We start from the raw sequence: 12390 nt of genomic DNA on the forward strand, positions 1-12390 counted from the left end.
GGCAATTTCTCATATGGAATAGCCTTAATTTCTCTGAACAAGTTTCAGAAGAAAGTATTTGTTTCTGGCCATTTTGAGCCTTTAATCGTACCCACAAATGCTGATGCTCCAGATACTTGAGTAGTCTGAAGGCCAGGTTGTTTGCTTCTTTAATCAAGACAACAGTTTTCAGCTGTGCTAAAAAAAATTCAAAAGGGTTTTCTAATGATCAATTAGCCTTTTAAAATGCTAAACTTAGATTAGCTAACACAACGTACAGAAGAGTGATGGTTGCTGATAATGGGCCTCTGTACACCTATGTAGATATTCCATATAAATCTGCCTTTTCTAGCTACAATGGTCATTTACAACACCACCAATGTCTACACTGTATTTCTGGTCAATGTGATGTTATTTTAATGGACAAAAAACATGTTTTTCTTTCAAAAACAAGAACATTTCTAAATGACCCCAAACTTTTGAACGGTAGTGTAAACTGTCTCTGTGTCAGAACATTTAGATTTGTATTTTGTTGCATTGGCCTATTTATTTTCTGCAACAGCACACTCATCTCTTACTGTAAGCAAGCTAGTGCCTGTGACTCCTAGTAGGCTTCTAACTAGAGACGAGATGAGTGAAATCAGGAAATGTGTGGCTATCAGCTGATCATAGCAAATGATGTTAGCTATGCTGTCAAAAACAATTTTCTATTTTGGCTTGATTTGAATTTGTTGCTGCGGACATCTGCCTCTTACTAGCAAACACTTGCCCCCTTCTCTGTCCATAACAGCGAGAGACACACATCACAGGTCCAACTTAAAAGTAGTTTACCAGTGTTCAAAACCGTAGACAGCACAGAGCACTACATGTCAGTTGAGTGCGTGCTTGAGGGGGATATATATATATATTTTTTTTTTTACCTTTATTTAAAAGGTAAGTCAGTTAAGAACAGATTCTTATTTTCAATGACGGCCTGGGAACAGTGGGTTAACTGCCTGTTCAGGGGCAGAACGACAGATTTGTACCTTGTTAGCTCGGGGGTTTGAACTCGCAACCTTCCGGTTACTAGTCCAACGCTCTAACCACTAGGCTACGCTGCCGATATAAGACTCAAGAGAAATTAAATTAGCTCGTTTGAGGTCTAATTTGTTCTTTTTTTATATATATTCTTTAAGACACAATAAATAAAATAAAGTATTCCAACTAGTCCCCTTTTTGCCCTCCTTTCTCATAAGAAGGCAAAAGGGCAGGTACTCGAGCACTGGTTGAGCTCGATCTGTGTACATGCCTGCTGGTCTGTCTGTCTCTCTGCCAGTCTGCCTGCCTGTCTGTGTACCTGTACCTATCTTGTCTGAGCAGGGTCTCCGCATCTTGTCTCTGTATTGCTTCAGGTGCTTCTTTGGTGGAATAAAAGGCAGACAGAGCGAGAGAGGGAGGTGGTCATTCAACGGACAACTGAAACAGACAGACTTGTGGTTGAATGCTGCTTTGAAATAAGGATGTGGGTATGCCCATAGAATAAAAATGAATCTGGTAATGTAATTAGGAAAGGTATACTATGTCTGCTTGGTGTTCCTGCAGTTTTTCTCAACCTTCTCTGTACGGGCAAGCTGATCCATTCTCATTTATGTGTGAGGATTAGCTATGTAGCTAAACTCTGGTGAAAAATCTGTTGTACATCATATATGTCAAATTAAATAAATAAAATACAGTAGTAGACAGTGTACCTCAAAGCGCTGAGAGCTGACTTTCTTGCCCTTCTTCATCCAAGTGATGCGTGGCTTGGGATCGCCCACCGCCTGGCATACGAAGGATGCCACGCCTCCCGAAATACCTGTCTGGTCATCTGGAGACTTGATGAAACTGGGCATGCCTGGGAGAGAGAAAGAGGACATCCAATGTCAATCAATCAAAAAACTCCCTTTGAGGATGAAACCTCCGAGAGGAGGCCAATAATCTGCTGACTGAACCGGGTAGAAGTTAGGAATACGTACAGTGGGTCTTCACATACAGTAGGACCATGAAGATCAGACCAAAAGCAAGAGAAAGACAACAACAACACAGGACAATACAGCTCTGGGCAGGTTACAGGGCATTCAGATTTCCCTACCAGTTGATGTTCAGGCAGTAACAATGCGTTTTCAAAATCGGATACCAAACTGCCTGCAGCCAAATCAAGTCAAAAAAGTCTGTGAGTAAAAAACAGTCCAGTGCTGTATTGTCCTTCCTGTCTTGTATTGTGTTGTTGCCATAATTCCAGTGCCTGTAAGTCTCACTCTCATTAATAGCCATACAAAACTAGCAGATACTACTCTCCCTCTTCATGCCTGAACAAACCAGCCCTGTGTGCCCTAGTCAAAAGTATTGCACTAAATATGGAATAGATTGTCATTTAGGACAGGATTTCCCAAACGCTGTTCTTGGCCCACCTCTGGTTTCACGTTTAGTTTTTTTTGCCTTAGCCCTACAGAGCTGATTCAACTAATCAATGCTTGATAATGGAGTTGGTTATTTGAATCAGCTGTGCAGTGTTATGGCAACAAATTCTAGTGTCAAGAGTTAAATTAACACTGTAAAGCATTAAAGGAACCCTATTGGTGTAAAATAATCTCAGTGTTGGTGTTAATAACCAGAACCATGCCTGTCATTATCATATTTCCCAGCATGATCTATTGCAGGTTGATTTTTAATATTGTTGTTTCAATATCTATGTTTTTGCATATACATCCATTTGATTGATTACTCTTATGCTATTCAGATATAAAGTAATGGACGTTTTGCGCCCGTTACTGAAATGGTTGTTCAAGTTTAGATGTTTAAGGTAGTCTCATATGGTGCTGTTCCCAACCCTTGGAGTCATTCCAAGCGGAGGTTGAGCGTTCAATCTGCCTGCTGGGGGGCAAGGATACCCCCAGCTCTGCTAAAACCATTGACAACTGCGCACTTTGATTGTAATATCATCTTAAACATCTTAAAGAGCGTAATCAGAACTACACATTTCTGATTATTCCATGGAAAAAATATCACCTATTTAGCGCTATCATCTGAGTTATACAGCACGTAACTGCATGCTTTCATGATCAGTAAACATCAATTGATCGTGTAATTTCAGATAGATAATTGGATATTTGAGCAATATAAAATAAAAGTGAACTATACCTGAAAAGTATGATTGGTTAAAGTTAATTTACCATCCTTTGTGGGCTCTGCCTGTCAAGCAGCAGAAGGGCACATTTGCCGATGTACTGATAATGTTTACTTCGCAAACTACTTATAGAATTGTTGTACAGTTGGCTAAACATAGTAGCAAGTAGACCAAATGTACTTTTTTGGTAGGCCTACCTAGTGAAGTTAGCTTACATAGCTTACAAGAGTGTATAATAATCACAATTGCAGCTGACAGACATGATAGCTACGCTACATTGATTTATGGACCTCGTCAAATTGGCTAGCTAACAAGCTAACTTTCAGGGGATAGACTAAATGGCTACATCCAAATATTGTTTGATTTGCTTGCCAGCTACACTCTGCTCTTCCCATGACATAGACTGACCAGGTGAATGCAATGATCCCTTATTAATGTCACCAGTTAAATCTACTTCAATCAGTGTAGGTGAACGGGAGGATACAGAGACAATTAGCCTTGAGACAATTTACGACATGGATTGTGTATGTTCCATTCAGAGGGTGAATGGGCAAGACAAAAGATTTAAGGGCCTTTGAACGGGGTATGGCAGTAGGTGCAAGCACACTAGTTGGAGTGTGTCAAGAACTGCAACGCTGCTGGGTTTTTCATACTCGACACCTTGTAGATTCCATGCTCCGACAAATTGAGGCTGATCTGAGGACAAAAGAGGATGCAATTCAATACTAGAAAGGTGTTCCTAATGTGATTTGCAGGCCAGATGGGGCTTGTAAACTATGAGTTTCAGACCACTATATTAGGGTAAATCTAGACCCTCAAAAGAAGGCCTTTTGAATTATGTCTCGTATTGTCTTAAAACATTTCTGATTTGGGATTTTTGTATGGTTATTCAAAGAACCATCCCATGCATGGTTCTTTAGAGATTCCTAAAATGGTTCCCAAATGGCATCACACTCAAGAACCTTATTTTGTTCCAAAATTGTTTTTTTGAGAGTGTAGTATTCTGCCTATTGTTCTCTAGCTTGTGTGTGTGTGTGTGTGTGTGTGTGTGTGTGTGTGTGTGTGTGTGTGTGTGTGTGTGTGTGTGTGTGTGTGTGTGTGTGTGTGTGTGTGTGTGTGTGTGTGTGTGTGTGTGTGTGTGTGTGCTCCTAGCAGTAGATGCATTATGCAGAGCTATGCCTGCCCTTGGCCTGTTTTCAGAGAGCAGAAGGGCTGTGTACTGTATGTCCGTCTCTGTGTTAGGGTGCAGTTACAGAAAGTGTCTTAGTGCACTACTTTTGATCAGGGCCCACTACTTTTGATGAGGGCCCATTGGGGTCTCATCAAAATATCTTATTTATTAAGGGAATAGGGTTACACTTATGACACAGCCACAGTATTTGTAGGATGAGGTAGGGGCACAGAGGGTAAATAAAATGTGATGAGTGGGCGCTAGATGTAGGGAGTAGTGAGACATAGCCGACTGTAGTGTAATTACCACCCTTCTTTCTCTCTTTTTTCCCCTCCCGCCATCCCTCCCTTTTATCCTGCCCCAAAAGATCCTCCTGGCGTCAGCGTTTCTCCTAAACTGAGCGCTTATGTCACCACTGTAACTCTAACAGAGACCCTAAGCGAGCGTTGAGCTCTCCTCACCGCTCTGTGCTGTCCTGCGACCATGTTCCGCTCTGTGGCACCCCTTTCCCTACATAGTGCAAAACCTTTGACCAGTGTCCATAGGGCACCATATCTCCTATGTGTAGCGCAAAGGTAGTAGGCTGCCATTTGGGACACATCCTGAGATGATACCATAGCAGGCTCCTGTCCCTGCCATTATTGTTCCTCTCCTGTGGTTTGTGGTCTGTGGCTGCTCTTCATACAACACATCCCACAAGGTATTATGTGAGAGACACATACATACACACACACACACACACACACACACACACACACACACACGAGCGTGCGCAAAATAATATTGTGAATTGAGTCATTCAAAGCACATAACACCTCTTCTCACTTTAAGTGGATACAGCTGAAGACAGTGGCAATATCTAACACCCATAATAGCATACTACATACTTAAACTACATATTATGTACTCATCGTCCGATACTATTTAGCACCTACCGTTTAGTAAAAAGGATGCAGTGTACCACAACCACAACAGTAGCGGCTCCTGACAGGCTGAGTAGGTTGGACCGGGCCGAGAATTCAATACATTTTTCTAAACTCTGAATAGAATAGGAATGGAGCACGTTGGGGAGTAACGGATTACAAAAAAACGGTAAATGTAATCCGCTATATTACCAGCTTAAATATTGTAATCAGATTACAGATACTTACAATTTACAGTAACTTTGAGTAATTACTTTTACATTCAGAAAGGATGTTTGCGAGCAACAAAATATTTGATACTTCTCTGTTTACTCAAGGACATTCAAATCAGCATTGAAAAAAGGTGCAAGTTTAAGTTTGTTCCAAGTCAGAGACCACTATGATGACACACCAAATGTGTTTGATGGATCACGGGAAAAGAGCAGGAATAGGCTTTTGTAGGCTACAGTTATGTCTTCCAATGGTGCGACTGCTGTCTGCATCCAAAGATTATCCAACACAAATAAACGCTTGGAGGTAAGGATGACAGCAGTGGTGTAGCCTACGGCGGCGATACAGATATCACTTATTATTGATATCTACTTAGTGCATTGATGTGAATCACACTGCTGCTCTCTCATTTAGCTATTTGCGCCTTACGGATTGAGGTTGTTGTGGATGGCTGTTTACAAATCCACATGTGTATTTGAACCCAATAATGGTTCAATTCAAAAAGTTTAAGCTGCCTATCAATCATTGTTTTTGAAATCAGTGGACAGCCAGTGAAAAATGCACTCTTGCAACAGATGCATAGTGCAGATCCAAGCCTAGCGAATAAAAGTGGATATTTTATTGCTCAATCTAAATCATAATGATAAAAAAATCCATAGGCCTAATGGACACAAACTCAAACTCATACAGTTTTGAAAGACTTAAAGGGGCAGTCTGTAGATGCTACATACATTTTTGGACATATACATCATATTTACACTACAGTTAAAAAGTTTGGGGTCACTTAGGAATGTCAATGTTTTTCATGTCCAATCAATTGAATTTACCACAGTTGGCCTCCAATCAAGTTGTAGAAACATCTCAAGGATGATCAATGGAAAAGTCAAGGGGTCTGAATACTTTCCGAAGCCACTGTATTTATTAGTGAAACCAAAGAGCTGTAACATATATACATTCAATCAAATAGCCTAGGACATACACTCAAACTTTTCAAATGTTCAAATCAAAAGGCTATTGCACAGAAAAACGTGGATAGACGGGTGCATTGCAAATTCAGAACCGCTGGACCATAATGACATCAAAATGACTGCTGCTTGATCCATAAATGAAATAACTAGACTGCAAAACTAAAACAATCTATTTGTTCAAATCAAAAGGCCTGATTAACATGACATCAGTAACGCAGCCACATCCCGAATCCCCAGTGCCGATACATTCAGAAATAAAAGATGGTTTAGTACTTTGTTTAAAAGCTCTGACGAAGGCTAAGAGAACTAGAAACACTGCTATGAGAAAACAGAAATCCACTTTGGATAGAAAAAGACTTATTTTTTCAAAGATGTAGCCTACGATGCAATACTTGGGATCATTTTAGGGAGAACAAAACCAACTTAGCCTACATTTGTACACCACTATATGTAAACAGTATTGTTTCTCGCCCCTTCCTGGGCTTGAACCAGGGACCCGAAGCATCGTTACCTATCACTCTACAAAAGCCGCGGCCCTTGCAGAGCAAGGGGAACAACTACTTCAAGGTCTCCGAGCGATTGACATCACCGATTGAAATGCTATTAGCACGCATCCCGCTAACTTGCAAGCTATTTCACATCGGTTGCACATAGGAGCTTCGCTATTCGGCATCTTCCCAATTATATAGCCTGGCTTTGTTGTTTGGCTGCTTGAAGAGAGCTAGGCCCTATCACTCACAGCCCACCTATTCCAAAGCATTGTGGGAAAGTGTGCATCGAATTCTACTAGATGAAGAGCTGAAATTAGTATAACATCCAGGCATTTAAACCATACTCGATTTTCAAAATTTCGAATACTCATTTTTTGCATACTGACAATGCGTCATGCGCAATTGTGTTCTTTTCCGTATTTTTCTTTCTTTCGATAGCGCATCCCCATATCTAATTGAACAGCCGTTGTCAAAGCCAAAAATATTATGACATCCAGGAATTTAAGGTATACTATATTTTTGAAATGGTGCATACTATTAACCATTATTTTTTTGCACACTCAAACAGCCTATTATTTAGGACGCAAGTATGGGTATTCAGACACGGCAAGTTTGTAAACTATTTATTGTAGGTAAATTGGCTCCATTGATAACAATGGCAATCAATACTAGTTTAACTCACATTGTTTAACCAAGAGGCACACATATACTGTATGTCATACTGTCCATTGGAACTATACTAAGCCCTAAACCCACCATGCTAGAGCTATGAAAAATCCCATAAAGTTAAATATAATTCAAATCCCCGCCATCATCATCATAGACAACACTCTATATCTAACCGTCGTCTCTAATAGGGTGCTGCGTGTATACAGCACAGTGAGTGGTATCCATAAGGAGGGATATGCTATTGCACAACACACACACAGACAATACAGTGGAAGAAAGAATTACACCCTCCTTAGACACAGCCATGCTGATAATGCAGCCACTCTCTCTTGCCTTCTCGAGGCTCATATAATGAGAGATATATGCCTTCTGTTCGACTGTGAACTGTTTCATCTTAATCTAATTGAGAAAGCGACAATCTCTTTTGATAAACCTCCAACACTGAGAGAACTACAGTAATACCATGACATAAGCATGCTCTATGGTGGTAATTAAAAATGGGATGTAATAAATGTATCACTAGTCACTTTAAACAATGCCACTTTATATAATGTTTACATACTCATCTCATATGTATATGTATATACTGTACTCTTTATCATGTACTGCATCTTGCCTATGCTGTTCGGCCATCGCTCATCCATAAGTATATATATACAGTGGGGAGAGCAAGTATTTGATACACTGCCGATTTTGCAGGTTTTCCTACTTACAAAGCATGTAGAGGTCTGTAATTTGTATCATAGGTACACTTCAACTGTGAGACGAAATCTAAAACAAAAATCCAGAAAATCACATTGTATGATTTTTAAGTAATTAATTTGCATTTTATTGCATGACATAATTATTTGATACATCAGAAAAGCAGAACTTAATATTTGGTACAAAAACCTTTCGTTTGCAATTACAGAGATCATACATTTCCTGTAGTTCTTGACCAGGTTTTCACACACTGCAGCAGGGATTTTGGCCCACTCCTCCATACAGACCTTCTCCAGATCCTTCAGGTTTCGGGACTGTTGCTGGGGCAATACGGACTTTCAGCTCCCTCCAAAGACGTTCTATTGGGTTCAGGTTTAGGCTAGGCCACTCCAGGACATTGAGATGCTTCTTATGGAGCCACTCCTTAGTTGCCCTGGCTGTGTGTTTCGGGTCGTTGTCATGCTGGAAGCCCCAGCCACGACCCATGTTCAATGCTCTTACTGAGGGAAGGAGGTTGTTAGCCAAGATCTCGCGATATATGGCCCCATCCATCCTCCCCTCAATACGGTGCAGTCGTCCTGTCCCCTTTGCAGAAAAGCATCCCCAAAGAATGATGTTTCCACCTACATGCTTCACGGTTGGGATGGTGTTCTTGGGGTTGTACTCATCCTTCTTCTTCCTCCACACGGAATGTGGAGTTTAGACCAAAAAGTTATATTTTTGTCTCATCAGACCACATGACCTTCTCCCATTCCTCCTCTGGATCATCCAGATGCTCATTGGCAAACTTCAGACGTGCCTGGACATGCGCTGGCTTGAGCAGGGGGACCTTGCGTGTGCTGCAGGATTTTAATCCATGACAGCGTAGTGTGTTACTAATGGTTTTCTTTGAGACTGTGGTCCCAGCTCTCTTCAGGTCATTGACCAGGTCCTGCCGTGTAGTTCTGGGCTGATCCCTCACCTTCCTCATGATCATTGATGCCCCACGAGGTGAGATCTTGCATGGAGCCCCAGACCGAGGGTGTTTGACCATCATCTTGAACTTCTTCCTTTTTCTAATAATTGCTCCAACAGTTGTTGCCTTCTAACCAAGCTGCTTGCCTATTGTCCTGTAGCCCATCCCAGCCTTGTGCAGATCTACAATTTTATCTCTGATGTCCTTACACAGCTCTCTGATCTTGGCCATTGTGGAGAGGTTGAAGTCTGTTTGATTGAGTGTGTGGACAGGTGTCTTTTATACAGGTAACGAGTTCAAACCGGTGCAGTTAATACAGGTAATGAGTGGAGAACAGGAGGGCTTCTTAAAGAAAAACTAACAGGTCTGTGAGAGCCGGAATTCTTACTGGTTGGTACATTTACATTTACATTTAAGTCATTCAGCAGACGCTCTTATCCAGAGCGACTTACAAATTGGTGCATTCACCTTATGACATCCAGTGGAACAGATCCAGTTAGATACAATAGTGCATCTAAATCTTTTAAGGGGGGTGAGAAGGATTACTTTATCCTATCCTAGGTATTCCTTAAAGAGGTGGGGTTTCAGGTGTCTCCGGAAGGTGGTGATTGACTCCGCTGTCCTGGCGTCGTGAGGGAGTTTGTTCCACCATTGGGGAGCCAGAGCAGCGAACAGTTTTGACTGGGCTGAGCGGGAACTGTACTTCCTCAGTGGTAGGGAGGCGAGCAGGCCAGAGGTGGATGAACGCAGTGCCCTTGTTTGGGTGTAGGGCCTGATCAGAGCCTGGAGGTACTGAGGTGCCGTTCCCCTCACAGCTCCGTAAGCAAGCACCATGGTCTTGTAGCGGATGCGAGCTTCAACTGGAAGCCAGTGGAGAGAGCGGAGGAGCGGGGTGACGTGAGAGAACTTGGGAAGGTTGAACACCAGACGGGCTGCGGCGTTCTGGATGAGTTGTAGGGGTTTAATGGCACAGGCAGGGAGCCCAGCCAACAGCGAGTTGCAGTAATCCAGACGGATTGGTAGGTGATCAAATACTTATGTAATGCAATAAAATGCAAATGAATTACATAAAAATCATACAATGTGATTTTCTAGATTTTTGTTTTAGATTCCATCTCTCGCAGTTGAAGTGTACCTATGATAAAAATTACAGACCTCTACATGCTTTGTAAGTAGGAAAACCTGCAAAATTGGCAGTGTATCAAATACTTGTTCTCCCCACTGTACCTTGTTCTCCCACTTAAAAATATGAGAGAGGCCTGTGATTTCCAGCATAGGTACACTTCAACTATGACAGACAAAATTAGAAAAAAAATCCAGAAAATCACATTGTAGGATTTTGAATTAATTTATTTGCAAATTATGGTGGAAAATAAGTATTTGGTCACCTACAGACAAGCAAGATGTCTGGCTCTCACAGACCTGTAACTTCCTCTTTAAGAGGCTCCTCTGTATTCCACTCGTTACCTGTATTAATGGCACCTGTTTGAACTTGTTATCAGTATAAAAGACACCTGTCCACAACCTCAAACAGTCAAACTCCAAACTTCACTATGGCCAAGACCAAAGAGCTGTCAAAGGACACCAGAAACAAAATTGTAGACCTGCACCAGGCTGGGAAGACTGAATCTGCAATAGGTAAGCAGCTTGGTTTGAAGAAATCAACTTTGGGAGCAATTATTAGGAAATGGAAGACATACAAGACCACTGATAATCTCCCTCGATCTGGGGCTCCACCAAGATCTCACTCCGTGCGGTCAAAATGATCACAAGAACGGTGAGCAAAAATCCCAGAACCACACGGGGGGACCTAGTGAATGACCTGCAGAGAGCTGGGACCAAAGTAACAAAGCCTACCATCAGTAACACACTACGCCGCCAGGGACTCAAATCCTGCAGTGCCAGCCGTGTCCCCCTGCTTAAGCCAGTACATGTCCAGGCCCGTCTGAAGTTTGCTAGAGAGCATTTGGATGATCCAGAAGAAGTTTGGGAGAATGTCATATGGTCAGATGAAACAAAATAGAACTCCAAACTCAACTCGTCGTGTTTGGAGAACAAAGAATGCTGAGTTGCATCCAAAGAACACCATACCTACTGTGAAGCATGGGGGTGGAAACATCATGCTTTGGGGCTGTTTTTCTGCAAAGGGACGAGGACGACTGATCCGTGTAAAGGAACGAATGAATGGGGCCATGTATCGTGAGATTTTGAATGAAAACCTCCTTCCATCAGCAAGGGCATTGAAGATGAAACGTGGCTGGGTCTTTCAGCATGACAATGATCCCAAACACACCGCCCGGGCAACGAAGGAGTGGCTTCGTAAGAAGCATTTCAAGGTCCTGGAGTGGCCTAGCCAGTCTCCAGATCTCAACCCCATAGAAAATCTTTGGAGGGAGTTGAAAGTCCGTGTTGCCCAGCAACAGCCCCAAAACTTCACTGCTGTAGAAGAGATCTGCAGGGCGGAATGGGCCAAAATACCAGCAACAGTGTGTGAAAACCTTGTGAAGACTTACAGAAAACGTTTGACCTCTGTCATTGCCAACAAAGGGTACATAACAAAGTATTGAGATAAACTTTTGTTATTGACCAAATACTTATTTTCCACCATAATTTGCAAATAAATTCATAAAAAATCCTACAATGTGATTTTCTGGATTTTTTTTCACATTTTGTCTGTCATAGTTGAAGTGTACCTATGATGAAAATTACAGGCCTCTCTCATCTTTTTAAGTGGGAGAACTTGCACAATTGGTGGCTGACTAAATACTTTTTTGCCCCACTGTATATATTACTGCATGGTCGGAACTAGAAGCACAAGCATTTCGCTACACTCTCATTAATATCTGCTAACCATGTGTATGTGACCAATAAAATTAGATTTGATTTGCTCATTTGCTTGTCCACCACCATGGGCAATAGTGTGTAATTCCACTGGGGAACCGAGTTTTACACTTCCGCCTCCATGAAGCAATACTAAAAGAAACAAGAACACAGCCCAGTCTCTGGGGGAGAGTTGCAGACTAAAGGACAGGATAGATATACCACTGTCTGTCGGTCTGCCAGCTACCTCCACTCTTATATCTGTCCTCAAATAAAAACATCTGCAGGGTTGAATCAATATTTTTCGACTGGCACAGTGTCACAACAACAACTTCAAAATGTCTGTCTAGGAGTGGT

At 41.8% G+C, this 12390-nt stretch overlaps 1 protein-coding gene across 8 annotated transcripts in view; it reads right to left on the reverse strand.

The window, feature by feature from the left end:
* LOC118371478 (receptor-type tyrosine-protein phosphatase F) overlaps positions 1-12390 on the reverse strand; it is a 430463-nt gene that overhangs the window by 228389 nt on the left and 189684 nt on the right. For all 8 annotated transcript variants that reach the window (XM_052480269.1, XM_052480266.1, XM_052480268.1 and 5 more), the window contains exon 3: positions 1707-1852. In XM_052480269.1, the coding sequence (XP_052336229.1) occupies positions 1707-1852 (146 nt within the window). The remainder of the gene's footprint in view (positions 1-1706; positions 1853-12390) is intronic.

The sequence above is a fragment of the Oncorhynchus keta genome, chromosome 26, assembly GCF_023373465.1.
Source record: "Oncorhynchus keta strain PuntledgeMale-10-30-2019 chromosome 26, Oket_V2, whole genome shotgun sequence".
NCBI classification, from domain to species: Eukaryota; Metazoa; Chordata; class Actinopteri; order Salmoniformes; family Salmonidae; genus Oncorhynchus; species Oncorhynchus keta.